Below are 27,762 nucleotides of genomic sequence, written 5' to 3'. Positions count from 1 at the left end.
GCCTGCAGGGGGTTAGTGCACCGTGGGCTAGCCGGGAGGGAGTCTGGGGAAAAGTCTGGACCTGCCGAAGAGGCAAGAGACTTTTTCTTCCCTCTTTGTTTCCTGGTGCGCGAGGAGGGGGATTAACAGCGCTGCTTGAAGGAGCTCCAGAGATGGGCGCGAGCCGCGGGTAAAAGCGTGGACCCCAGAGACAGGCATGAGACGCTAAGGCTGCTGCTGCCACCACCAAGAAGCCTGTGTGCAAGCACAGGTCACTCTCCACATCCCCTTCCGGGGAGCCTGTGCAGCCTGCCACTGCCAGGGTCCCGGGATCCAGGGACAACTTCCCCAGGAGAACGCAAGGCACGCCTCAGGCTGGTGCAACGTCACGCCGGCCTCTGCCGCCGCAGGCTCACCCCGCACCCCGTACCCCTCCCTCCCCCCGGCCTGAGTGAGCCAGAGCCCCCGAATCAGCGGCTCCTTTAACCCCGTCCTGTCTGAGTGGAGAACAGACGCCCTCCGGCGACCTACATGCAGAGGCGGGGCCAAATCCAAAGCTGAGCCCCGGGAGCTGTGCGAACAAGGAAGAGAAAGGGAAATCTCTCCCAGCAGCCTCAGAAGCAGCGGATTAAAGCTCCACAATCAGCTTGATGTACCCTGCATCTGTGGAATACCTGAATAGACAACGAATCACCTCAAATTGAGGAGGTGGACTTTGAGAACAAGATTTGTTATTTTTTCCCCTTTTCTTTTTGTGAGTGTGTATGTGTATGCTTCTGTGTGAGATTTTCTCTGTATAGCTTTGCTTCCACCATTTGTCCTAGGGTTCTATCCGTCCGTTTTTTTTTTTCTTTAAAAAATTTTTTTTCTTAATATTTTTTATTTTAATAACTTTATTTTATTTAATCTTACTTTATTTTATTATATTTTATCTTCTTTCTTTCTTTCCTTCCTTCTCTCCTCCCTCCCTCGCTCACTCCCTCCCTCCCTCTTTTCTTTCTTTCTTTCTTTCTTTCTTTCTTTCTTTCTTTCTTTCTTTCTTTTTCTTCCTTCCTTCCTTCCTTCCTTCCTTTCTTTCTTTCTTTTCTTTCTTTTCTTTCTTTCTTCTTTTTCTCCCTTTTATTCTGAGCCGTGTGGATGAAAGGCTCTTGGTGCTGCAGCCAGGAGTCAGTGCTATGCCTCTGAGGTGGGAGAGCCAACTTCAGGACACTGGTCCACAAGAGACCTCCCAGCTCCACATAATATCAAATGGCGAAAATCTCCCAGAGATCTCCATCTCAATATGAAAACCCAGCTTCACTCAACGACCAGCAAGCTAGAGTGCTGGACACCCTATGCCAAACAACTAGCAAGACAGGAACACAACCCCACCCATTAGCAGAGAGGCTGCCTAAAATCATAATAAGTCCACAGACACCCCAAAACACACCACCAGACGTGGACCAGCCCACCAGAAAGACAAGATCCAGCCTCATCCACCAGAACACAGGCACTAGTCCCCTCCACCAGGAAGCCTACACAACCCACTGAACCAACCTTAGCCACTGGGGACAGACACCAGAAACAACGGGAACTACGAACCTGCAGCCAGCAAAAAGGAGACCCCAAACACAGTAAGATAAGCAAAATGAGAAGACAGAAAAACATACAGCAGATGAAGGAGCAAGATAAAAACCCACCAGACCTAACAAATGAAGAGGAAATAGGCAGTCTACCTGAAAAAGAATTCAGAATAATGATAGTAAAGATGATCCAAAATCTTGGAAATAGTATAGACAAAATGCAAGAAACATTTAACAAGGACCTAGAAGAACTAAAGATGAAACAAACAATGACGAGCAACACAATAAATGAAATTAAAAATACTCTAGATGGGATCAATAGCAGAATAACTGAGGCAGAAGAACAGATAAGTGACCTGGAAGATAAAATAGTGGAAATAACTACTGCAGAGCAGAATAAAGAAAAAAGAATGAAAAGAACCAAGGACAGTCTCAGAGAACTCTGGGACAACATTAAACGTGCCAACATTCGAATTATAGGGGTTCCAGAAGAAGAAGAGAAAGAGAAAGGGACTGAGAAAATATTTGAAGAGATTATAGTTGAAAACTTCCCTAATATGGAAAAGGAAATAGTTAATCAAGTCCAGGAAGCATAGAGAGTCCCATACAGGATAAATCCAAGGAGATATATGCCAAGACACATATTAATCAAACTGTCAAAAATTAAATACAAAGAAAACATATTAAAAGAAGCAAGGAAAAAAAAAAAAAAAGGGAAAAACAACAAATAACACACAAGGGAATCCCCATAAGGTTAACAGCTGATCTTTCAGCAGAAACTCTGCAAGCCACAAGGGACTGGCAGGACAGATTTAAAGTGATGAAGGAGAAAAACCGGCAACCAAGATTACTCTACCCAGCAAGGATCTCATTCAGATTTGATGGAGAAATTAAAACCTTTACAGACAAGCAAAAGCTGAGAGAGTTCAGCACCACCAAACCAGCTTTACAACAAATGCTAAAGGAACTTCTCTAGGCAAGAAACACAAGAGAAGGAAAGGACCTACAATAACAAGCCCAAAACAACTAAGAAAATGGGAATAGGAACATACATATCGATAATTACCTTAAATGTAAATGGACTAAATGCTCCCACCAAAAGACACAGATTGGCTGAATGGATACAAAAACAAGACCCATATATATGCTGTCTACAAGAGACCCACTTCAGACCTAGACACATACAGACTGAAAGTAAGGGGATGGAAAAAGATATTCCATGCAAATGGAAACCAGAAGAAAGCTGGAGTAGAAATTCTCATATCAGACAAAATAGACTTTAAAATAAAGACTAGTAGAAGAATCAAAGAATCAAAGAATCATAATGATCAAGGGATCAATCCAAGAAGAAGATATAACAATTGTAAATATTTATGCACCCAACATAGGAGCACGTCAATACATAAGGCAAATACTAACAGCCATGAAAGGGGAAATCGACAGTAACACATTCATAGTAGGGGACTTTAACACCCCACTTTCACCAATGGACAGATCATCCAAAATGAAAATAAATAAGGAAACACAAGCTTTAAATGATACATTAAACAAGATGGACTTAATTGATATTTATAGGACATTCCATCCAAAAACAACAGAATACACATTTTTCTCAAATGCTCATGGAATATTCTCCAGGATAGATCATATCTTGGGTCACAAATCAAGCCTTGGTAAATTTAAGAAAATTGAAATTGTATCAAGTATCTTTTCCGACCACAACGCTATGAGGCTAGATATCAATTACAGGAAAAGATCTGTAAAAAATACAAACACGTGGAGGCTAAACAATACACTACTTAATAACGAAGTGATCACTGAAGAAATCAAAGAGGAAATAAAAAAAATACCTAGAAACAAATGACAATGGAGACACGACAACCCAAAACCTATGGGATGCAGCAAAAGCAGTTCTAAGAGGGAAGTTTATAGCAATTCAATCCTACCTTAAGAAACAGGAAACATCTCGAATAAACAACCTAACCTTGCACCTAAAGCAATGAGAGAAAGAAGAACAAAAAACCCCCAAAGTTAGCAGAAGGAAATAAATCATAAAAATCAGATCAGAAATAAATGAAAAAGAAATGAAGGAAATGATAGCAAAGATCAATAAAACTAAAAGCTGGTTCTTTGAGAAGATAAACAAAATTGAAAAAGTATTAGCCAGACTCATCAAGAAAAATCAATCAATAGACTCAAATCGGGCTTCCCTGGTGGCGCAGTGGTTGAGAGTCCACCTGCCGATGCAGGGGACACGGGTTCGTGCCCTGGTCCAGGAAGATCCCACATGCTGCAGAGCGGCTAGGCCCATAAGCCATGGCCGCTGAGCCAGCATGTCCGGAGCCTGTGCTCCGCAACGAGAGAGGCCACGACAGTGAGAGGCCCACATAACGCAAAAAAAAAAAAAAAAAAAATAGACTCAAATCAATAGAATTAGAAATGAAAAAGGAGAAGTAACAACTGACACTGCAGAAATACAGAAGATCATGAGAGATTACTACAAGCAACTCTATGCCAATAAAATGGACAACCTGGAAGAAATGGACAAATTCTTAGAAATGCACAACCTGCCAAGACTGAATCAGGAAGAAATAGAAAATATGAACAGACCAATCACAAGCACTGAAATTGAAACTGTGATTAAAAATCTTCCAACAAACAAAAGCCCAGGACCAGATGGCTTCACAGGCGAGTTCTATCAAACATTTAGAGAAGAGCTAACACCTATCCTTCTCAAACTCTTCCAAAATATAGTAGAGGGAGGAACACTCCCAAACTCATTGTATGAGGCCACCATCACCCTGATACCAAAACCAGACAAGGATGTCACAAAGAAAGAAAACTACAGGCCAATATCACTGATGAACATAGATGCAAAAATCCTCAACAAAATACTAGCAAACAGAATCCAACAGCACATAAAAGGATCATACACCATGATCAAGTGGGGTTTATTCCAGGAATGCAAGGATTCTTCAGTATCAATCAACGTGATACACCATATTAACAAATTGAAGGAGAAAAACCATATGATCATCTCAATAGATGCAGAGAAAGCTTTCGACAAAATTCAGCACCCATTTATGATAAAAACCCTCCAGAAAGTAGGCATACAGGGAGCTTTCCTCAACATAATAAAGGCCATATATGACAAACCCACAGCCAACATCATCCTCAATGGTGAAAAAGTGAAAGCATTTCCACTAAGATCAGGAACAAGACAAGGTTGCCCACTCTCACCACTCTTATTCATCATACTTTTGGAAGTTTTAGCCACAGCAATCAGAGAAGAAAAGGAAATAAAAGGAATCCAAATCGGAAAAGAAGAAGTAAAGCTGTCACTGTTTGCAGATGACATGATGCTATACATAGAGAATCCTAAAGATGCTACCAGAAAACTACTAAAGCTAATCAATGAATTTGGTAAAGTAGCAGGATACAAAATTAATGCACAGAAATCTCTTGCATTCCTATACACAAATAATGAAAAATGAAAGTGAAATCAAGAAAACACTCCCATTTACCATTGCAACAAAAGAATGAAATATCTAGGAATAAACCTACCTAAGGAGACAAAAGACCTGTATGCAGAAAATTATAAGACACTGATGAAAGAAATTAAAGATGATACAAATAGATGGAGAGATATACCATGTCCTTGGATTGGAAGAATCAAAATTGTGAAAATGACTCTACTACCCAAAGCAATCTACAGATTCAATGCAATCCCCTATCAAACTACCACTGGCATTTTTCACAAAACTAGAACAAAAATTTCACAATTTGTATGGAAACACAAAAGACCTCGAATAGCCAAAGCAATCTTGAGAACGAAAAACGGAGCTGGAGGAATCAGGCTCCCTGACTTCAGACTGTACTACAAAGCTACAGTAATCAGGACAGTATGGTACTGGCACAAAAACAGAAAGATCAATAGAACAGGATAGAAAGCCCAGAGATAAACCCACGCACATATGGTCACCTTATCTTTGATAAAGGAGGCAGGAATGTACGGTGGAGAAAGGACAGCCTCTTCAATAAGTGGTGCTGGGGAAACTGGACAGGTACATGTAAAAGTATGAGATTAGATCACTCCCTAGCACCATACGCAAAAATAAGCTCAAAATGGATTAAAGACCTAAATGTAAGGCCAGAAACTATCAAACTCTTATAGGAAAACATAGGCAGAACACTCTATGACATAAATCACAGCAAGATCCTTTTTGACCCACTTCCTAGAGAAATGGAAATAAAACCAAAAATAAACAAATGGGACCTAATGAAACTTCAAAGCTTTTGCACAGTAAATGACCAAAAGACAACCCTCAGAATGGGAGAAAATATTTGCAAATGAAACAACTGACAAAGGATTAATCTCCAAAATTTATAAGCAGCTCATGCAGCTCAATAACAAAAAAACAAACAACCCAATCCAAAAATGGGCAGAAGACCTAAACAGACGTTTCTCCAAAGAAGGTATACAGACTGCCAACAAACACATGAAAGAATGCTCAACATCATTAATCATTAGAGAAATGCAAATCAAAACTACAATGAGGTATCATCTCACACCAGTCAGAATGGCCATCATCCAAAAATCTAGAAACAATAAATGCTGGAGAGGGTGTGGAGAAAAGGGAACACTCTTGCACTGCTGGTGGGAATGTGAATTGGTACAGCCGCTATAGAGAACAGTATGGAGGTTCCTTAAAAAACTACAAATAGAACTACCATATGACCCAGCAGTCCCACTACTGGGCATATACTCTGAGAAAACCATAATTCAAAGAGAGTCATGTACCACAATGTTCATTGCAGCTCTATTTACAATAGCCCGGAGATGGAAACAACCTAAGTGTCCATCATCAGATGAATGGATAAAGAAGATGTGGCACATATATACAATGGAATATTACTCAGCTATAAAAAGAAATGAAATTGAGCTATTTTTAATGAGTTGGATGGACTTAAAGTTGTCATACAGAGTGAAGTAAGTCAGAAAGAGAAAGACAAATACCGTATGCTAACACATATATATGGAATTTAAGAAAAAACAATGTCATGAAGAACCTAGGGGTAAGACAGGAATAAAGACACAAACCTACTAGAGAATGGACCTGAGGATATAGGGAGGGGGAAGGGTAAGCTGTGACAAAGCGAGAGAGTGGCATGAACATATATACACTACCAAAGGTAAAATAGATAGCTAGTGGGAAGCAACCACATAGCACAGGGAGATCAGCTCGGTGCTTTGTGACCACCTAGAGCGGTGGGATAGGGAGGGTGGGATGGAGGGAGACACAAGAGGGAAGAGATATGGGAACATATGTATATGTATAACGGATTCACTTTGTTATAAAGCAGAAACTAACACACCGTTGTAAAGCAATTACACTTCAATAAAGATGTTAAAAAAAAGAAAAGCTGATTTGTCCTGATTGCAAGAACCACTTGATAGTTAATGACCAAAATTTTCTGTTTCACAGCCAACTTAAAAGCTTTACCTATGGTTCTTCTGAGCATTGATTTAACAGACCTTTAAAAAATTACTTTGACTTTCCAATAATGTACTTTGTTCTGTGCCTAGCAGGTAGTTAATTCTAGGTGCAGATAATATTTGTAATGAACAGAGCCTAGTAGCTCTGGCTTATAAGGGAATAAACTATTTTTAGTAAGAAAGAGAAATCTTAATGACTTCTATAAAAATATGGAGATTTTTTTTTAAAAAAGACTACCTGATTTTGGATGTTGCCTTTTTATTTATTTTGCACAGGGAAAAGAAATGCTTTGAAAATGTGTTTAGGTTTTTTTTGTTTCCCTCGTCTTTATACAAATATTAAGGTGACCTAGAGGTTGAGTTTAGCTCTAGAGCTCTTGAGTTTAGCTCTGCTGTCCTCTCTTCCCCCTCCCCAGCCTAGTGTGCAACACACTCACACACACACACACACACGTACGCAAGTTTCTCTCTCTTTCCTATTTTGTTCACTGTTGTACTTCTGTTTGTTCTGGGAACAATATGACAAGCTGAGTTCCCTCTAGTGGACAAAACCACTTTTGTCAGCTACTGTGACTGCTGACCAAAGCCAGCAAGGCCAGGCTTTTACTGCTGGTATCAGACCTTTCAAGAATAATATATTCATAGGTAGGAATTTAGTGTGACTCTCTTGAGAGATTGTATCCACAAATTTATGCATGTGTTTACCTAAAATAAATTAATATTTTGGAACCATACTAAGTGCATTTGCTTTGTTAATGATTTTGGAACTAAAGGAAGCATCTTTTAATGAGAATCCCATGCGTTGTTATTGAATGCTATAATGAAAACCACAGGGAAACTACTGTACTGTTAGGTCTTTTAGCTTTTGTAAGATCTGAAAAGTATCTTTAACTTAAAAATTATTTTAGGACTTTTCCGCTTGTAAAGTTTTTCTAAAGATTAAATTTAAATTTTCATGTGTCAGTGTTTTATTATTTCCCTTTTGAAAGGTTATTAGTTGCTTGTCCCCTGGCTAGCTCCTGAAATATCTTTCCTTTTAAATTTAATTTGTTTCCTTATCTTTCAGGGAAGATACCTTTCGTGGTCATTTGTCTTCTGGGCATTTTTTGGCCAGGTGCTGCGGGCATCTAGTAGGTGGAGGTTGGGGAAGCTGCTAAACATCCTCCACAGGACAGTCCCCACAACCAAGAATTATCCAGTCCAGAATGTCAGTAGTGCCACGGTGGAGAACCCCTGCTCTAAAATAACCAACTTTAGATTGAGCACACTTCCAAAACGGCAGCACACCAGGCATCGCCTCTTGATGAAATCAGAGAACCTGTCGTCCTCCCCAGGGCGACACTGGCCTCCTGGAATCAACAGGAGAGCCTGCTTGTCTTTCCCCTGTTCAATGCTCTCCTCTGCCAGGGAAGGAGTTTTCCTCTCCCTTCTGTCAGCTGAAGCTGTCTTACAGTATGAAAATCGGAAGACTTAACATAGATGTTTTAGCCTGATGTCAAGTCATCCATCCTGCCTTTGCATCTGCTCCTAAGTTATCTGTTCAAGAATGACTGTGCCTATTTCCAAAGCTATCATCTTTCTAACTTATTCTAGGCCTTAAGTCTATCTGTGGTAACCTGTCTGGTGCTGAAGGTTTTCTTAAATCTAACCTAAATTATTCTTGCTGCAGATTAGCTTCAATTTTTTTGTTTGTTTGTTTTGTTTTTTACGGTACGCGGGCCTCTCACTGCTGTGGCCTCTCCCGTTGCGGAGCACAGGCTCCGGACACGCAGGCTCAGCGGCCATGGCCCAGCCGCTCCGCGGCATGTGGGATCTTCCCGGACCAGGGCACGAACCCATGTACCCTGCATCGGCAGGCGGACTCTCAACCACTGCGCCACCAGGGAAGCCCCAATTTTTGTTTCTTTACTAGAAAGTTTGCATAATTACCCTTTGTATACTTGAGGTATTTTGCTGAGTAGCTTCCACACTGTGGTTTTCTCTAATGGTAAGCCTTTTAATCACTTTTATACTTAGCCATTTTTACAACTCTATTCTGAAATTCCTTTGAGTTGGAAAATGGAGGCTTGAGCCAGATATAGTTTTGACCAATACTGTGTATATGATGCTTTGAAAAAGCATTTTCTGTATTGTTTACAAGTCATGGGCCCTAACCTCTGGTCCTTTTTCTGCTGTGTTCCTAGTTATTTCTTATATTTATATGCTTTATATGCTTTATCTCCTACTCCTGCCATCTCTGAGTATATTACTTGCTTCTTACACCTGTTTCACTTGTTTTATTCTTATTGGCTTCTGATTTGTTTTATATTATTCTGGACTTTCACTCCTTGGAGTGTTTCCCTGCTCGTTATGTATTATTTGCTTATATACTATGCATGCTTTTGAGTCCTCCATCCACACGGGTGACAGTGATGTCCAGAATAACCACCATAAGGCAGTCCTCAACCATCCCCTAAAAGTCCAAGTAAATCATCGATAATCTTGCTTTGAACTTAATCCTCTTACAGGTTTTACATACTTTTCAATAGCTGGATGATAAAGCAGTGGTGTCCAATAGAACTTAACAAGGTCATGGAAATAGTCTATGTTTTATTGCAGCCCCTAGCCACATGTAGCTGTTGATCAGTTGCAATGTGGCTTGTGTGACTGAGGAGCTTAATTTTAAATTTAATTAATTTAAATTGAAATTTCAAAAAGCCTCATGTGGCTAGTGGCTACCTATTGGACAGTGCAGATGTATCACATTGCTACCCAAAATGTGGTCCTCAGACCAGCAGCATTGCCATCACCTGGGAGCTTGCTAGAAATGCAGAATCTCGGGTCCCTTTAGTTCTACTGAATTAGGTCTGCAGTTTGACAAGATCCTCAGGTGACTTCCACGGCACACTCGAGTTTGAGAAGCACTGATACTTGGCTGTACATTGGAGTCACGTGGGGAATTTTTAAAACTATTGCCACTTGGGCCCACCCTCAGCGACTCTGATTTAATTGGTATTAGGTGTGGCCTGGGCTTGGGTTTTTTTTTTTTTTTTTTAAAAAACATCCCCCAAAGTGATTCTAATTATACAGCAAAGACTTGTGGTATTCAAACTTCGTGTGTATCCACATCACCTGGGAATTTGGTAAAATACAGAGGCCCAGCTCTTTCCTGCTTCAGCAGGTCTGGGTCTGGGTCCTTTATTAGCCCTCCAGTGATTCTGATCTCCACATTTGGGGTTTTTAAATTCCTGATCTGGAAGATAGTTTCCCACTTTGTTGGAAGTTGTCATGTAAGCGAGAATGCAATGCCTTGCTGACTTGAAAGAAAATTGATCTACTAGATCTTTCAGTCATATGACTAAATGAGTGATTTATGAATACTTGTTTTCCACAAAGTGTGCCACTCTTGGTGTTTGCTCAGTGTTTCCCGCGTGTGATTTTTAAAATTAGTTGGTGAATTTCTGGTCTCTAAGACAAGTTTTTCTTCCCCTTTGGACCGTTAGAAGTATCATTCACGTTTTGCTTTTCAGAATTGCTAGGAGTTCTGCTCACGACAGCTGGTAGCTTCACTGTCAGTTTGCCAGTTCCTTAAGGTACAATTTGGAAAGACTCTGGATCAGAATGTTCTATAGTACAGAAGCGTCTCAGACTCAAGAAGAGCCCAACCCCTGTTCCCCACATAGCCCTCAGTCGGTCAGATGCAGCCTGTCAGCTGGGGGCAGTTGGTGTGGAGGGGTGATTTAATGGTGTCTCTGGTACATTCAGATCTCGGCCCATTCCAGACTTTAGGCTACAGGGTCAGGAGTATTGCATTTGCCGTAAGTCTGTCATGGGAGCTGGGGAAGGGAATGGATAACTAGATGACTCTTTTCCTTTTTCTTTTTTAAAATGTGCTGTTAAGTTTTATGTCAGCCAAAAAACTTTATTTTTGTGATCAGGAAACTTTTTGTATGCTAACGCAGCCAACTTTTGTTAGACCAGGAGTTTATTAGCTATTTGTTTCTGGGAAATAGGATAAGAATTGATGAGGGTTTGGGAAACATGTTAGTAAAAAACTCATTTTTCTCTGCAAAAATTAATTGCTATTAAAAACATGTCACAGAACTGTCTTCCTTCTCTGATTATCAACTTCAGTTTCAATCCTTGTGTTTCCTACAGTAAAATTGTGGGTGGAACGTGAAGTGAGTGTGGATTGCTTTTAACCTGTGATGACTTCAGGGCTTTACTAGGAAGTCAGCAGCTTTTCTATGGCTGTCCCTGCCCAGATAATGGCAGGTCTGAAATCAAAAGTCATCAAATATGACGTGGGAAAGGCGCAATCAACTTGTCTTAGTGGAGATTAAGTAGACTCTGTGCGACCTCTCTGGCAGCAGTAGATAAGAAAAAATGAGATGAAAGAGCCCAGGAAAAGAAGGCTGTCTGAGCACTAGAAGGACACAGATTTGCAGCTGGTTCTCTTAACTGAGGACTTGTCCTACTAGGAAGCTGTGATCCTGCTACGTTGTGCGGAAACAGCTCGAGGACCAGGACTCTCCGGGGGCACCCCTTTCCGATGAACTTTAGAGGGCCTTAGACAAAGAGGGGCTCTCTTGGTTTCACTTAAAGCAAGAAGATAACTTCTGGGCAGACTGATGCCATGCTTGGAAGCAAGGGCTTGGAGGCCAACCCTCAATAAACAGTTTCCCTCAGTGAAGGAGCTGGGGCCTCTGTGAGACACTCTCCCAAAGCCTCCAGCCTGGGATGCATTCCTGTGATAGGAGTCAGCAGTGCTTAAGTTTGCCACAGTGAGCTGAGCAAGCAGAAGCTCACCTCTTTCTTATTCTCCTAACCGTGGAGGCAGACTCCATTGGAAGCTTGTTTCTTGTCGGTGAGCGGAGTAAAAATCAGTAGCCCACTGGGGCTTACACGGCAATGGGAGTGAGAAGGCATCTCTTTAAATATTCCTGGTAGGCCTAGGTGATGGCTCTAGACCAGCAGTTGAGTATCACCATGATTTAGGCAAAATCCGAAGCCTGGGAGGTACCCTAGAGGCAAGGAGAACGGGCTGGTCCCATAGATCCAGGGTGGCAAATTGAGAGAAAAGTATGGGAAAGATTGGGTCAAGAAGCATGAGACCTACTCCCAGTTCTAAGAACTGCCCGGCCTTATGTTCCTTGCTTCACGACTAGGCAAATGCTTAAATACAAAACTCAGAAAGGAGGGCACACAAAGCTGATGATAGCAGAGAATCAGGCTATCATTAGAGAATTAGGCCCTTTACAGGTGTTGACTGTATCCAGTATATATTCACTAGGTGGGGAGAGGAGGTTTCTTCCCTTTTGAGGAAGGCGGAGGCTTGGAAAGGCATGGACTGGTGGAATTTGGTGTTTTGAAATGAATGCTGTCTGACCTTGTCTTTCCCTTTGGCTGTGTGTACCTAGCGTGTGTCAGTTCCTGGAGCTGTGTCAAAGCCCAGAAGGTGGCTTTGGAGGGGGCCCTGGCCAGTACCCACACCTTGCGCCCACGTACGCAGCAGTCAACGCGCTGTGCATCATTGGCACCGAAGAGGCCTATGATGTCATTAACAGGTACAGTCAAAGCCAGCAGGACTGGGCACCCAGCTGGGCTCCCGCCTGCTGACAGTGCACTGACCATCGCCATCTCCTGCCTCTCTCCTGTTCATTTCTCAGAGAGAAGCTTCTCCAGTATTTGTACTCGCTGAAGCAACCCGATGGCTCTTTTCTCATGCACGTTGGAGGTGAGGTGGACGTGAGGTGAGTGGGGTTTTTCTCAGGCAGCTGCATCAGCAGATTCTCGGGTTTATCTGCCATCAGAGATGCCAAGCCCGGGGAACAATACAGGAAAGCTGCTGCCTTGTCTCACCGAATGACATGCAGAGTAAAGTGTCAGTGACACAGTTCATAATCACTGCACATACGATACAGATGTCCTCAGGGGTCACTGTCACTTGACTTCTTTTATGTAAATGCCAAAATATGAGTAACACAGAAATAAAATCAAATGCTTTTGTTTTAAAAATGAAAAATACATTTGTGTATGAAAGGATAACTGTAAGATGTAACTGTATACTGTAATATAATTTTTCATCTCTCTGGCATGGGAATGGGAGATATTTTCTGAATGAATTTGATGAAATCATGAGAATGTTTAACAACTGTGTGAGAATTGCTTTGGGTGGTGCAGAAACTCTTAGGGGCCAGTAGGGTGTATGACAAACAGTTGCATGAACTGATGGAACCAGCTGGCTCAAAATGATCATTTTTCTCAAGAATTACAAGTACCTAGCAAGTAGTTTACTCACCTGGCAGGAGGTTGCCTATGAAGCATATAAGGAATTCACTGAATTAGTCATTACTCAAAGGCAGTGTGGATCATTGAGATTTTATACCAGATTATTCTTCTTTAGTCTGATAAATACATTTTTTATGAGGTTTCTATATCAAAGCCATCTTATTGCCTATTTGTAAATGTATTTTCCTCTACACAAGTTGATTAATATTCTGGCTTAACTATTGGTTTGAAAGTGTAGGGGAAGAAAAAACATGAAAGTTGTGGAGCACAGAACACGTTGCAGATAAAAGTAGGTAACGAGCTGCAAAGACCTTCAGTGAAGGATATTCTTTTGTCTGTAAGTAGACCAGGTATCTGGGAACCTAGGTACCTGGAGAACTGTCTCTCTACTCCCAACGCTTCTGACATGAAATGTCGGGGTGTTTTTTCCTCGTATTAAACAGTTCCGACCCTGACTACCCAGAGTTAGCACACGTCACAGGTTAAGGGCTCAGTCCCACAAGACTGCCCCCATCTCAGACAGTGGTCACAAGTAGTGGGTTCCCAAGTTACCCACACTTCTGCCTGACTTGGCTACAAACCAGGGGTTCCTACGACCCCCTCCTCATTTTAGTAATTTGCTAGGAGAGCTCAGAATACTCAGGAGAATTTTTTACTGTTTAACTAGTTTATTATAAAGGATGTCATAAAGGATACAAATGAACAGCCACATGAAGGGGTATATAGAGTGAGGGCTGGAAATGTCCAAGCATAGGGATTTGTGTCCCCGTGACGTTGGGATGTTCCACCCTCCCAGCAGGCACAGGGGTGCGTCCACAGCCCAGAAGCTCCCCAGACTCCTTCATCTAGGGTTTTTATGGAGGCTTCACTATGTAGGCATGATTGATGAACTCATCGGCCACTGGGTGATTAACTCAGTCTTCTGGAGAGTGGGCCTGAAAGTTCCAACCCTCGAATCCCATGGTTGGTGCCTCTGGCAACCAGCCCCCATCCTCCAGGAGTCACCTCATTAGCATAAACTCAGGTGTGGTCGAAGGGCACATTTTATGAATAACAAGACTCTCCTATCGCCCATCAGTCGGGAAATTCCAAACGGGTTTTATGAGCTCTGTGCTGAGGGGAAGACCAAATACGTATTTCTTCTTATATCACAGTATCCCGGTATCTGATGTTAAAAGATAAATGGAGTCCCATTAACAATTCTATGAATTTATTTGAGCAAAGATTGATTTGAATGAGGCAGCATCCCATCTAGCACACAGAAAGGAGCCCTGAGGAGCTGTACAAAATGAGAAACTTTTATGGGCAGAAGGGAGCAGGGACAAGGAAGTTAAACCAGGCAAAAAAGCGGGTTGGCTATGTCCACCAGGCAGATTCCCTCACCGCTGCTCGTCAGGTGATTCCTGATTGACGGGTTTAAGATTCCATTTCTGGGAGGGCAGAAACCATAATGAGGTCACGGTTTGGCAATGTGGAGTTTAGCACAAGGGACACTCCCTTTTGGGCCTGTGGTCTTGTTTTTACACTGTGTATGCCAGTGAAGCCAATATAATTATTGAGGAAAAGCAGTATTGTGTTGACGTCTTAAGAAAAAAGTTAAAAAATGTTTTCCCCCTCTTTTTTTTTTTTTTTTTTTTTTTGCGGTACGTGGGCCTCTCACCGTTGTGGCCTCTCCCGTTGCGGAGCACAGGCTCCGGACACGCAGGCTCGGCGGCCATGGCTCACGGGCCCAGCCGCTCTGCGGCATGTGGGATCTTCCCGGACCGAGGCACGAACCCATGTCCCCTGCATCGGCAGGCGGACTCTCAACCACTGCGCCACCAGAGAAGCCCTGTTTTCCCCCTCTTGGTCACTACATTTTCATCCTGTTCTACAAGTACTCCAAATTCAGCTTTTTAAAGTTTCCTGAGATTATAGGTGAAAGCAAAGAAACCCTGGCAAGATTGCTTTGGCATTTTATCACATACCTTTTTCAGATATGATTACTCTCTAACTTACTCGTTCTGGCGCCGGTTTCCTTCTGTTTTCTTTTTTTTTTCCTGCAAGGGGTGTCCATTGAATTCTGGAGTTCAAAGAGACCCAATACTTTGTTTTTTGTTTGTTTTTTTACTCACAAATAACCTGTGTATGTTTATTTTTTATTTATTTATTTTTATTAGTTATCCATTTTATACAGATCAGTGTATACATGTCAATCCCAATCGCCCAATTCATCACACCACCACCACCACCCCTCTGCCGCTTTCCCCTCTTGGTGTCCATACGTTTGTTCTCTACATCTGTGTCTCGATTTCTGCTCTGCAAACTGGTTCATCTGTACCATTTTCTAGGTTCCACATATATGCGTTAATATACGATATTTGTTTTTCTCTTTCTGACTTACTTCATTCTGTATGACAGTTTCTAGATGCATCCACGTCTCTACACATGACCCAATTTCGTTCCTTTTTATGGCTGAGTAATATTCCATTCTGTATATGTACCACATCTTCTTTATCTATTTGTCTGTTGATGGGTAGTTAGGTTGCTTCCATGACCTGGCTATTGTAAATAGTGCTTCAATGAACATTGAGGTGCATGTGTCTTTTTTTTTTTTTTAATAAATAAATAAATTTATTTATTTTTGGCTGTGTTGGGTCTTCGTTGATGTGCGTGGGCTTTAGCTGCAGTGAGCGGGGGCTACTCTTAGTTGCTGTGCACAGGCTTCTCATCGTTGTGGCTTCTCTTGTTGCGGAGCATGGGCTCTAGGCGCGCAGGCTTCAGTAGTTGTGGCACGTGGGCTCATTAGTTGTGGCCTACGGGCTGTAGAGCTCAGGTTCAGTAGTTGTGGCGCACGGGCTTAGTTGCCCCATGGCATGTGGGATTTTCCCAGACCAGGGCTCGAACCCGTGTCCCCTGCATTAGCAGGAGGATTCTTAACCACTGCGCCACCAGGGAAGCCTGCATGTGTCTTTTTGAATTATGGTTTTCTCTGGATATATGCCCAGTAGTGGAATTGCTGGGTCATATGGTAATTCTATTTTTAGTTCTTTAAGGAACCTCCGTACTGTTCTCCAAGGTGGCTGTATCAATTTACATTCCCACCAACAGTGCAAGAGGGTTCCCTTTTCTCCACACCCTCTCCAGCATTTGTTGTTTGTAGATTTTGTGATGATGCCCATTCTAACTGGTGTGAGGTGATACCTCACTGTAGTTTTGATTTGCATTTCTCTAATAAGTAGTGATGTTGAGCAGCTTTTCATGTGCTTCTTGGCCATCTGTATGTCTTCATTGGAGAAATGTCTATTTAGGTCTTCTGCCCATTTTTCGATTAGGTTGTTTGTTATTTTAATACTGAGCTGCATGAGCTGTTTATATATATTGGAGATTAATCCTTTGTTGATTCGCTTGCAAATATTTTCTCCCATTCTGAGGGTTGTCTTTCCATATTGTTTATGGTTTCCTTTGCTGTGCAAAAGCTTTGAAGTTTCATTAGGTCCCATTTGTTTATTTTTGTTTTTATTTCCATTACTCTAGGAGGTGGTTCAAAAAATATTTTGCTGTGATTTATGTCAAACATTCTTCCTATGTTTTCCTCTAAGAGTTTTATAGTGCCCGGTCTTACATTTAGGTCTCTAACCCATTTTGACTTTATTTTTGTATATGGTGTTAGGGAGTGTTCTAATTTCGTTCTTTTACATGTAGCTGTCCAGTTATCCCAGCACCACTTATTGAAGAGGCTGTCTTTTCTCCATTGTATATCCTTGCCTTCTTTGTCAAAGATTAGTTGACCATAGGTGCGTGGGTTTATCTCTGGGCTTTCTATCCTGTTCCATTGATCTATTTTTCTGTTTTTGTGCCAGTACCATGTTGTTTTGATTACTGTAGCTTTGTAGTTTAGTCTGAAGTCAGGGAGTCTGATTCCTCCAGCTCCATTTTTTCCCCTCAAGACTGCTTTGGCTATTCGGGGTCTTTTGTGTCTCCATACAAATTTTAAGATTTTTTGTTGTAGTTCTGTAAAAAATGCCATTGGTAATTTGATAGGGGTTGCATTGAATCTGTAGATTGCTTTGGGTAGTATAGTCATTTTCACAATACTGCTTCTTCCAATCCAAGAACATGGTATATCTCTCCATCTGTTGGTATCATCTTTAATTTCTTTCATCAGTGTCTTATAGTTTTCTGCATACAGGTCTTTGGTCTCCCTAGGTAGGTTTATTTCTAGGTATTTTATTCTTTTTGTTGCAGTGGTAAATGGGAGTGTTTCCTTAATTTCTCTTTCAGATTTGTCATCATTAGTGTATAGGAATGCAAGAGATTTCTGTGCATTAATTTTGTATCCTGCAACTTTACCAAATCCATTGATTAGCTCTAGTAGTTTTCTGGTGGCATGTTTAGGATTCTCTATGTATAGTATCATGTCATCTTCAAACAGTGACAGTTTTACTTCTTTTCCAATTTGTATTCCTTTTATTTCTTTTTTCTTCTCTGATTGCCATGACTAGAACTTCCAAAACTATGTTGAATAATAGTGGTGGGAGTGGACATCCTTGTCTTGTTCCTGATCTTAGAGGAAATGCTTTCAGTTTTTCACCATTGAGAAGGATGTTTGCTGTGGGTTTGTCATATATGGCCTTTATTATGTTTAAGTAGGTTCCCTCTATGCCCACTTTCCGGAGAGTTTTTATCATAAATGGGTGTTGAATTTTGTCAGAAACTTTTTCTGCATCTATTGAGATGAACATATGGTTTTTATTCTTCAATTTGTTAATATGGTGTATCACATTGATTGATTTGCATATATTGAAGAATCCTTGCATCCCTGGGATAAATCCCACTTGATCATGGTGTATGATCCTTTTAATGTGTTGTTGGATTCTGTTCGCTAGTATTTTGTTGAGGATTTTTGCATCTATATTCATCAGTGATATTGGTCTGTAATTTTCTTTTTTGTAATATCTTTGTCTGGTTTTGGTATCAGGGTGATGGTGGCCTCATAGAATGAATTTGGGAGTTTTCCTTCCTCTGCAATTTTTTGGAAGAGTTTGAGAAGGATGGATGTTAGCTCTTCTCTAAATGTTTGATAGATTTCACCTGTAAAGCCATCTGGTCCTGGACTTTTGTTTGTTGGAAGATTTTAAATCACAGCTTCAATTTCATTACTAGCGATTGGTCTGTTCATATTTTCTATTTCTTCCTGGTTCAGTCTTGGAAGGTTATACCTTTCTAAGAATTTTTCCATTTCTTCCAGGTTGTCCGTTTTATTGGCGTAACGCTGCTTGTAGTAGTCTCTTATGATGCTTTGTATTTCTGCGGTGTCTGTTGTAACTTCTCCTTTTTCATTTCTAATTTTATTGATTTGAGTCCTCTCCCTCTTGATGAGTCTGACTAATGGTTTATCAATTTTGTTTATCTTCTCAAAGAACCAGCTTTTAGTTTTATTGATCTTTGCTATTGTTTTCTTTGTTTCTATTTCATTTGTTTCTGCTCTGGTCTTTATGATTTCTTTCCTTCTGCTAACTTTGTGTTTTGTTTGTTCTTCTTTCTCTAGTTCCTTTAGGTGTAATGTTAGATTGTTTATTTGAGACTTTTCTTGTTTCTTGAGGTAGGCTTGTATAGCTATAAACTTCCGTCTTAGAACTGCTTTTGCTGCATCCCATATGTTTTGGATTGTCGTTTTTATCTTTTTTTTTTTTTTTTTGTGGTTCGCGGGCCTCTCACTGTTGTGTCCTCTCCCGTTGCGGAGCACAGGCTCCGGACGCGCAGGCTCAGCGGCCGTGGCTCACGGACCCAGCCGCTCCGCGGCATGTGGGATCTCCCCGGACCGGGGCACGAACCCGTGTCCCCTGCATCAGCAGGCAGACTCTCAACCACTGCGCCACCAGGGAAGCCCGGATTGTCGTGTTTTGATTGTCATTTGTCTCTAGGTATTTTTTGACTTCCTTGTTGATTTCTCCAGTGATCTCTTGGTTATTTAATAACATACTGTTTAGCCTCCATGTGTTTGTGTTTTTCGTTTTTTTTCCCCTGTAATTGATTTCTAATCTCATAGCGTTGTGGTCAGAAAGGACGCTTGATATGATTTCAATTTTCTTAAATTTACTGAGGCTTGATTTGTGACCCACGATGTGATCTATCCTGGAGAATGTTCCGTGCACATTTGAGAAGAAAGTGTAATCTGCTGTTTTTGGATGGAATGTCCTATAAATATCAATTAAATCTATCTGGTCTATTGTGTCATTTAAAGCTTGTGTTTCCTTATTAATTTTCTATTTGGATGATGTGTCCATTGGTGTAAGTGAGGTGTTAAAGTTCCCCACAATTACTGTGTTGCTGTCAATTTCCTCTTTTATAGCTGTTAGCAGTTGCCTTATGTATTGAGGTGCACCTGTGTCGGGTGCATATATATTTATAATTGTTATATCTTCTTTTTGGATTGATCCCTTGATCATTACATAGTGTCCTTCCTTGTCTCTTGTAACATTCTTTATTTTAAAGTTTATTTTATCTGATATGAGTATTGCTACTCCAGCTTTCTTTTGATTTCCATTTGCATGGAATATCTTTCTCCATCCCCGTACTTTGAGTCTGTATGTGTCCCTAGGTCTGAAGTGGGTCTCTTGTAGACAGCATATATATGGGTCTTGTTTTTGTATCCATTCATCAAGCCTGTGTCTTTTGGTTGAACCATTTAATCCATTCACATTTAAGGTAATTATCAATATGTATGTTCCTATGACCATTTTCTTAATTGTTTTCGGTTTGTTTTTGTAGGTCCTTTTCTTCTCTTGTGTTTCCCACTTAGAGAAGTTCCTTTAGCATTTGTTGTAGAGCTGGTTTGGTGGTGCGGAATTCTCTTAGCTTTTGCTTGTCTGTAAAGCTTTTGATTTCTTCATCGAATCTGAATGAGATCCTTGCTGGGTAGAGTAATCTTTGTTGTAGGTTCTTCCTTTTCATCACTTTAAGTATATCATGCCACTCCTTTCTGGCTTGTAGAGTTTCTGCTGAGAAATCAGCTGTTAACCTTATGGGCATTCCCTTGTATGTTATTTGTCGTTTTTCCCTTGCTACTCTCAGTAATTTTTCTTTGTCTTCAATTTTTACCAATTTGATTACTATGTGTCTTGGCGTGTTTCTTCTTGGGTTTATCCTGTATGGGACTCTCTGCACTTCCTGCACTTGGGTGGCTATTTTCTTTCCCATGTTAGGGAAGTTTTTGACTATAATCTCTTCAAATATTTTCTCGGGTCCTTTCTCTCTTCTCCTTCTGGGACCCCTATAATGTGAATGTTGTTGCGTTTAATGTTGTCCCAGAGGTCTCTTAGGCTGTCTTCATTTCTTTTCATTCTTTTTTCTTTATTCTGTTCCCCAGCAGTGAATTCCACCATTCTGTCTTCCAGGTCAGTTATCCATTCTTCTGCCTCAGTTATTCTGCTATTGATTCCTTCTAGTGTAGTTTTCATTTCAGTTATTGTATTGTTTATCTCTGTTTGTTTGTTCTTTAATTCTTCTAGGTCTTGGTTAAACATTTCTTGCATCTTTCTCAACCTTTGCCTCCGTTCTTTTTCCGAGGTCCTGGATCATCTTCACTATCATTATTCTGAATTCTTTTTCTGGAAGATTGCCTATCTCCATTTCATTTAGTTGTTTTTCTGGGGTTTTATCTTGTTCATTCATCTGGTACATAGCCCTCTGCTTTTTCATCTTGTCTGTCTTTCTCTCCTTCTGTTTTCTTATTCATATCTGCTAGACATAAAAAATGTTTGTTTCACTGAAGAGCACTGTAGCCATATTCCTCCTCTACCCGAGCTCCTCTGGTAATGTTCTGCCATTCGAGCCATGCTTTTCATTTACAGAGGATTAAAGATGTGAATGATGGATGAAACCTAGCAGGTCTCGTGCAGTTTCCCTGCTTTGTGTGGTTTCTAGTGCCCCAGTTCCATCACTTTTCACTTTGTCTTCCTTTAATTGTCTTTGCCTGGAAGCATCAGCAGTTACTCCTGAGTGCTGTTGAGTGGATTTGACCTGAAGAGAAGCAGCAGTTGATGGGGACAGTTTGGCATCTGGAGGCTAGCTTGTCTCATTCTGGGTTAGGCAGAACTGGTCTCTTGATCTTTCAGGTCTATCACAACTCCTTCCAGTTTCTGAGATGAGCTTATTCCGGCATTCACAGTTCCTGTGGACTGCCACTAATCCAGTTGCAATGAACTCATAGCAAGCACCATTTTTTTCTCAGTTCTTAAGAAAGGAGCAGTTATGTACTCCTGACCTCCTAATCTAGGTTATATAACCGGAAGCATTCTGGGCGGGTAGTGGGGAGATAGGGACCCAGCATTTGCAAAAGTTTTGGCGACAGAGCATAGAGTGTGTTCAGGAAAGGAGAAGTTCAGTGTGGCTGAAGTGCAGAGGCCTGGTGGGCAGGGGGAGAAATGAAGCTGGACGGCCAGGCCGGGAATAGCCCAAGGGGCCCCGAAGTCTTGAGAAGGCTGGAGTTTATTTTAAGGGTAGTGGGAAGCCACTGACAAGTTGTAAGTAGGGAGTGACACAGTCTGATTTGTATTTTATTAGAAGTTCTGCAGTTACAGTGAATAGATTGTAGTGTTTTAGTGAAAATCCTCTGGCTTCAGGGCTAGAGGGAAACTGACCCAGGTTAATGGTGACTTGGATTTGGGTAACAGCAGAGAGGATGGAGGGTAGTGGACAAATCTGAGAGATGTGACGACTAGATAGAGGGAGAGAGGAAGAAGATGCTCGAAAAAGGTGTGTTTTGTTTGCTCTCGGTCTCAGCGTGAGATCTGGCAGCAGGTCTCAGTTCTTCCATTTATGAGGCGACCGCCCTGTGTCCGCCACCTCCCCACCTCAGAGGTTATGTTCGGATTCAAGAGCAAATACCCTTGAAGCCCTTTGAGAGGCTTGAGACCTGAGAGCAGTTAGGTCAGGCTTTTGAATTTAGCTTATGGTAGATGGTAACATTTGGCAGAAAGGACTCTCCATGCTTCTGATGCCTGCTGGTATAACTCAGCCTCTGCTGTGCCTTTGGCCGGCGTGAGCAGGCTGATAAAAGTGCTGGGAGGAGAATGATGCCTGCGGCTCACTGGAAAGCCCCAGTGCACTTGGCTCAGTGTTATGTCCATATTGAACAATACAGAAGCTGGGCCCTTCTCTCTCCTCCCTTTTATGTTCCTGAGGAGCCCTTAGAAAAAGGATCTGTAAACAGAATTGGAACAAACTGGTTTTGTCTTCATAAAACAGAGCTGAGATGTCGGATGTTTGAAAAGACCCTGGAAGGGAAGAAAAGACAGTTTGTAGACGTGTTCCATAATAGAGGGATCAGCTGAAATAAAAGGTGTCCTGAGAAGAATTAGGGCTGGCAGAATGGAATGGCAAGAATTATTCCAAATCATGTAGGATAACATGGGGGGGGGGAAAGACATGTTCTTTCTTTTCCCTTTAAAGAGTGTGTGTGTGTGTGTGTGTGTGTGTGTGTGTGTGTGTGTGTGTGTACTGGTGGGATGCTTGAAATCAAAACCCTTTTCTTGCTCTAGAAGCCTAAGGAATGGACCTGAGTGGGCTCATACATTTCGGCCCCTCTTGCCTGGTCTAAGCAGCCAGAGTGGTCTGGCGGCCTGCTGTGGAGTTGTGTCTGTTTGGAAAAGATACAGTTAACCTTTAGCTTGTCCATGCCGTAAACAGACAAGTCCTGGATCTAAAAACAGTACTGACAACTGAATGAGCATGTCAGAAATACCTGAATGACAGCATGGAATTTGGGGAGCCGTTGTAGGTCTTTGAAGGAAGAGCTGAACTCACTGTCGACAGGAATTGTGATGGCTGTTATTTCATCTGGTGTAGATTTGACCATGTGGAGGTAGGGAGAATAGAATGTCATGTTCTTTCACTGAGGCTGTGCCATGAGCAACTCTATTGAAATAGAATGTCAGAGCTCCTGGTTGGAGACCCAGGAGGACTGGCCATGGGCTTGGAGTGAGGCCAGGCAGTGATTACAGCTTACGAGGCAGAGAGCAATCCGTCCAAAAAGTTCAGTGAGCCTTGTTCAAACTCCTCCTTAAAGCTTAACACTTCCCCCTCTATTTCTGTCCTTCCAGAAGTGCGTACTGTGCCGCCTCAGTAGCTTCTCTGACCAACATCATCACTCCAGACCTGTTTGAGGGCACTGCTGAATGGATCGCAAGGTGAGAGAAGCTGAGATTTGTCCTGCCTCTTAGACAGCAGGCGGTCAAGACTTCTGAAAAATAAAGTGTAGAAGGACCAGAGAAGGGAATATAAAATTACAAGAGATGTCTGGGTTGAAGGATTGTGCATTTCAAACATACTTTAAAAGTTTTCTTTTTTTCCAAACTTTCTTTAATGTGATTGGCAAGGATCAAAACCTTGGGTAAACAGTATTGGTCAGAGTCTAAATGGAGTTCAACCAGTTTGGAGAGCAATTTGGAAATATCTCAAAGATGCCCTTGCTGATGACCCCAAAATTCCACTTCTCCAGAAAATCACACCACATGCATGAAAGAGACAAGCATAGGACTTGTTTATAATAGTAAAACGCTGAAAACAGATTAAATGTTCACAAGCACAAGATGGATAAGTGAGTTGTGGTGTAGTCATATTGAAATATAATATAGCAATTAAAATGAATGAACTAGAGCTACACGTATCAATATGGGTGAGTCTCAAAAACACTGCTGAGGAAAAAAAAGGATGTTAAAGAAAACATGCAGATCACATTTGCTTAAAATTTGAAAACATGCAAAACAATTCTATGCTGTTTATGGGAAGAATCACATGTAGTAATATAAAAACATGCTGGGAAGGATAAACACCAAATTCAGGATGGTGCTTACTTCGGGGGAGAAAGTAAAGAAAATGAGATTAAGGGAAGTCTGTACTTCTACTCAAGAGACTTCAGTTGTATCTGTAATTGTTTGTTTAAAATAAAAAAAACCTGAAATGCATACGGCTAAATCAAAGCTAGGTGTTAGGTACATGTATGTTCTGTATATTATTTGCTGTACTTTCGTGGATCCTTCAAATTATTTCATAATTTTAAAAAAGGTATAGTAGATTTATATGTATTATTGAGGAATTATATCCAAGCTGTATTTTATTTTTTACATTTTAATTTTTATCAAAGTAGTACTTACTACTATGAAAATACAATTTTCAGCTAAACCAAATGAGATACTATGATCATATTTACTTTTTTTTTTTTTTTTTTTTTTTTTTGCGGTATGCGGGCCTCTCACTGTTGTGGCCTCTCCCATTGTGGAGTGCAGGCTCAGCGGCATGGGCCCAGCCGCTCCGCGGCATGTGGGATCTTCCCGGACCGGGGCACGAACCCGTGTCCCCTGCATCGGCAGGCAGACTCTCAACCACTGCGCCACCAGGGAAGCCCCATATTTACTTTTTTGTATAACTTTTACTTTCCTGGAATTAATTATTACCTCTTAATTCCCGAATTTTCTGCCAGAGCTATAAAATTATTCTCAATACAGTTAAACACTTCAGGTAATGTATCAGTTCTCTTTTGTGTGTGTGTGTGTGTGTGCGCGCACGTGCGTTTTGAGTTATCCCTCCTGGGGCCTCTGCCCTACTGCTTCAGACTGGACAGATTGCTCTCAGCTTGCTGCACAGCAGGCATCCAGCAGCTTCCTTTCAGCAGGAAATTCACTTCACTTCTCAGCTTTGTTAAAGCCCCATCCTCCTTTTTCCTGGTTTACTCACTCATTTTAATGAATCACATATCGTATTCCAACAGATCCCCAATAAGAGAACTTCGGCGGTATGTTTTAAAGATTTTGCATGTATTTTTGTTCTAGTCTCCCACTTGATTTATAGTTTATTTGGTTAGAGACTTCTAAATTGGAAACTGGATCAATTGTATTCCTTCAGAATTTTTAAGCACTGCTCCATTATCTTTTGGCTACCAGTGTCATTGTTAGAAAGGCTGATAATAATGGTAACCAGCATTTACTGAGGATTTGGTATGTAATACTCAATAGTAAGAGAGCGATAGTTTAAAGATTGAGAGTATATAGCCTTTTGCTCTGGACTACCTGGGTTTGGTTCTTTTTTATACTTTCTGTTTTTCTCAGTTGAGATTTCCCATCTTTTCATTCATTACAAGTGTATTTTTCTTCACTTCACTAAGGTAAATATAAAATTATAATATCTACTTTAAAATTCTTGCCTGGTCATTTCAACATCTGGCTGTCTTGGAGTTGACATGTCTCACTTGCCTGAGACATGTCAAGTAATCTTTGGACTGTACCCTGGACATTGTGATGTTATATTGCAGAGATTGGATTCTGTTAGATTGCTTTAAAGAGTGTTTATATTTTTCCTTTAGCAGGCAATCAACTTGGTTAGACACACCTGCAGTGGGCAGGGGCTCAGGTCTTGGATCAGTTCTTGGTCAGAAGCTGCTTTCAGTTTGCCCAATGCATGTGTGATTCAGGGTCAGGTAAAATTTTAAGCAAAGTTTAAACATGGAATTTGGGTTTTCCTCCTCTGGCTCTCCTCTTTCTGGGATTCCTCCTCAATTACTGTCAGCCTGGTTCTTCTTGCCAGAAACATGGCGGGCCTTCTGTTAGCTTCAGCTGCCTTCCCCTGACCTGCTGCTGCCACTGTTAGGTGACTGTAGCCATCCTCAGGGCAAATCAGGAAGAAAAAAAATAGGGTGGGGGAGGGGAGGGACGGACTGCTCCAACTTTCAAATCCCCAGCTTTTTTCAGTTTGCTGAGCCCTCAGGAAGTTGTTTTCGTGTGTTTTGTCCAGAGTATATAGTTATTTGCAGGATTGGTTTGTTAGGCCCTTAACTAGATGTGAAATTCTGACTGCCTGGGTTTGAAGCCCAGTTTTGTCATTTATTAGCTTTGTGCCTTGGACAAATTAACTTCTCCATGCCATAGTTTCCCTATATAGCAAGTGATGGGATATTGAATATGACATTAAGCTAAAATACAAAGAAATTAAGTGACCAAAACCTGTTAGGGTAACCACTGTGCTTTACTGCCTCCCAATCTACTGTATTCCCAAGCCATTGTTGTTTTTGTTTTGTTTCTCTTATTCTTGCTGTTTGAAAAATTCATGATGATGAACCATGATATGGATTTCTTTTTGCATTCATTGTGCTGGGCACTCAGCAGTTATCTTCAATCTAGAATTGCATGTGCTTTACTTCCAAGAAGCTTTATTATTTCTTTGATAACTTCTTCCCCTCCATTTTCTTTGTTTGCTCTTTTTATAACATCCAATAAGTGGAATTGGTCTTCTAATTTTTCAAAAACTTTTTGCCTATCTTTCATCTCTTCATCTTTCTTATTGTGCTTTCTAAGAGATTCCCTTACCTTTTATCTTCTAATCCCTCTGTTGAGTTTTTATTTCTGCAGTTCTATTTTAACTTTTAATCTCCATTTATAAAGAATACTTCCTTTTTATATTCTCTCCTGTTCTTGTTTCAGGGCTATTTGTCCTTGCAGTGTTTTTATTTTGTATATAATATTTTATCTAAAGATATAACTTAAAGTTTACTTCTGCTCCCTACATTATTTCCTCCAATTTATTTTTGTTTATTTGTCTTATTTTTGTTTCATATTTTACATAAAAGTCTCTTTCACGTAAGAGACTTTGCTCAAATCTCTGGTGTTCATATTTAAGTGTCAGGTGCTAAAAAAACTGTGTGTGCCACGGTGGGCTGGGATGCAGCCATTCATGGGGGGATTCTCATATATCAATATCTGTAGGGTTTTTCCCTTGGGCTTATCCATTTCCCTAGAGAAGAATCTTCCAGATTCCTGGTTGGGGTATGAAGTTAGTGGCCAGCTTTGTGAAATACTAATAGGGAAAGGGGTTGAGGGTGCTTGTGCTCAGATCTTAGACTCACTTAATCCCCCTGCTCAGCACAGTGTCTCCACCTGCTCTCAGCTGTGCTGGAAATCCTGGAATTCAGTTCCTCTTCATTCAGCCCCTGAAACCTCCCATCTTCTGCTGGGTACCTGGAGGTATAGCTGATTCTCTTATAAATTTACCACCAGTCAACTTGGTTCAAACTCATCCCACTTTAGGGGTACCTTGTGTCCCCCAGCTTGTCATTGGAACATATCACCTTGCTTTCTATTTCTTCTTCCCTCCTTTCCTCCCAGGGCTGGTGTAGGTTTGTCGGTTCTGTTAAGTCAGTTACGTCTTACCTCTCTCCTTTTCCAGCTTTCACAATTTTGTTATCTCCTGTCTGTATTCATATCCTCTCCTATTCTCTTTACCCTTGTGGGTTTATCCTTTTTTAAAATTCCTTTACTTTCATTTTACTGGACTCTTGTGTTCAATCAGTTATATTTAACTAGAAGATACTCCCAAAGAATTTTACTAAATTGCTCTCATGCATGTAAAAACAGGGATGGAAAGTGGAATATGTAAATAAATGTATATTGTGTGTGTGTGCATGCGTGTATGTGTGGAGAG

The 27,762-nt window shown here is 41.1% G+C and overlaps 1 protein-coding gene across 3 annotated transcripts in view; it reads left to right on the top strand.

The window, feature by feature from the left end:
• LOC309818672 (protein farnesyltransferase subunit beta) overlaps positions 1-27,762 on the top strand; it is an 84,580-nt gene that overhangs the window by 37,515 nt on the left and 19,303 nt on the right. For 2 of the 3 annotated variants that reach the window (XM_082648502.1, XM_082648504.1), the window contains 3 exons: positions 12,438-12,584; positions 12,687-12,770; positions 23,394-23,480. In XM_082648502.1, the coding sequence (XP_082504628.1) occupies positions 12,438-12,584; positions 12,687-12,770; positions 23,394-23,480 (318 nt within the window). The remainder of the gene's footprint in view (positions 1-12,437; positions 12,585-12,686; positions 12,771-23,393; positions 23,481-27,762) is intronic. The other variant, XM_082648503.1, reaches the window with a different exon arrangement.

The sequence above is a fragment of the Grampus griseus genome (genome assembly GCF_964374135.1).
Source record: "Grampus griseus genome assembly, chromosome: 2".
Taxonomy (NCBI): Eukaryota; Metazoa; Chordata; class Mammalia; order Artiodactyla; family Delphinidae; genus Grampus; species Grampus griseus.
This window is presented reverse-complemented; position numbering and strand designations above follow the sequence as displayed.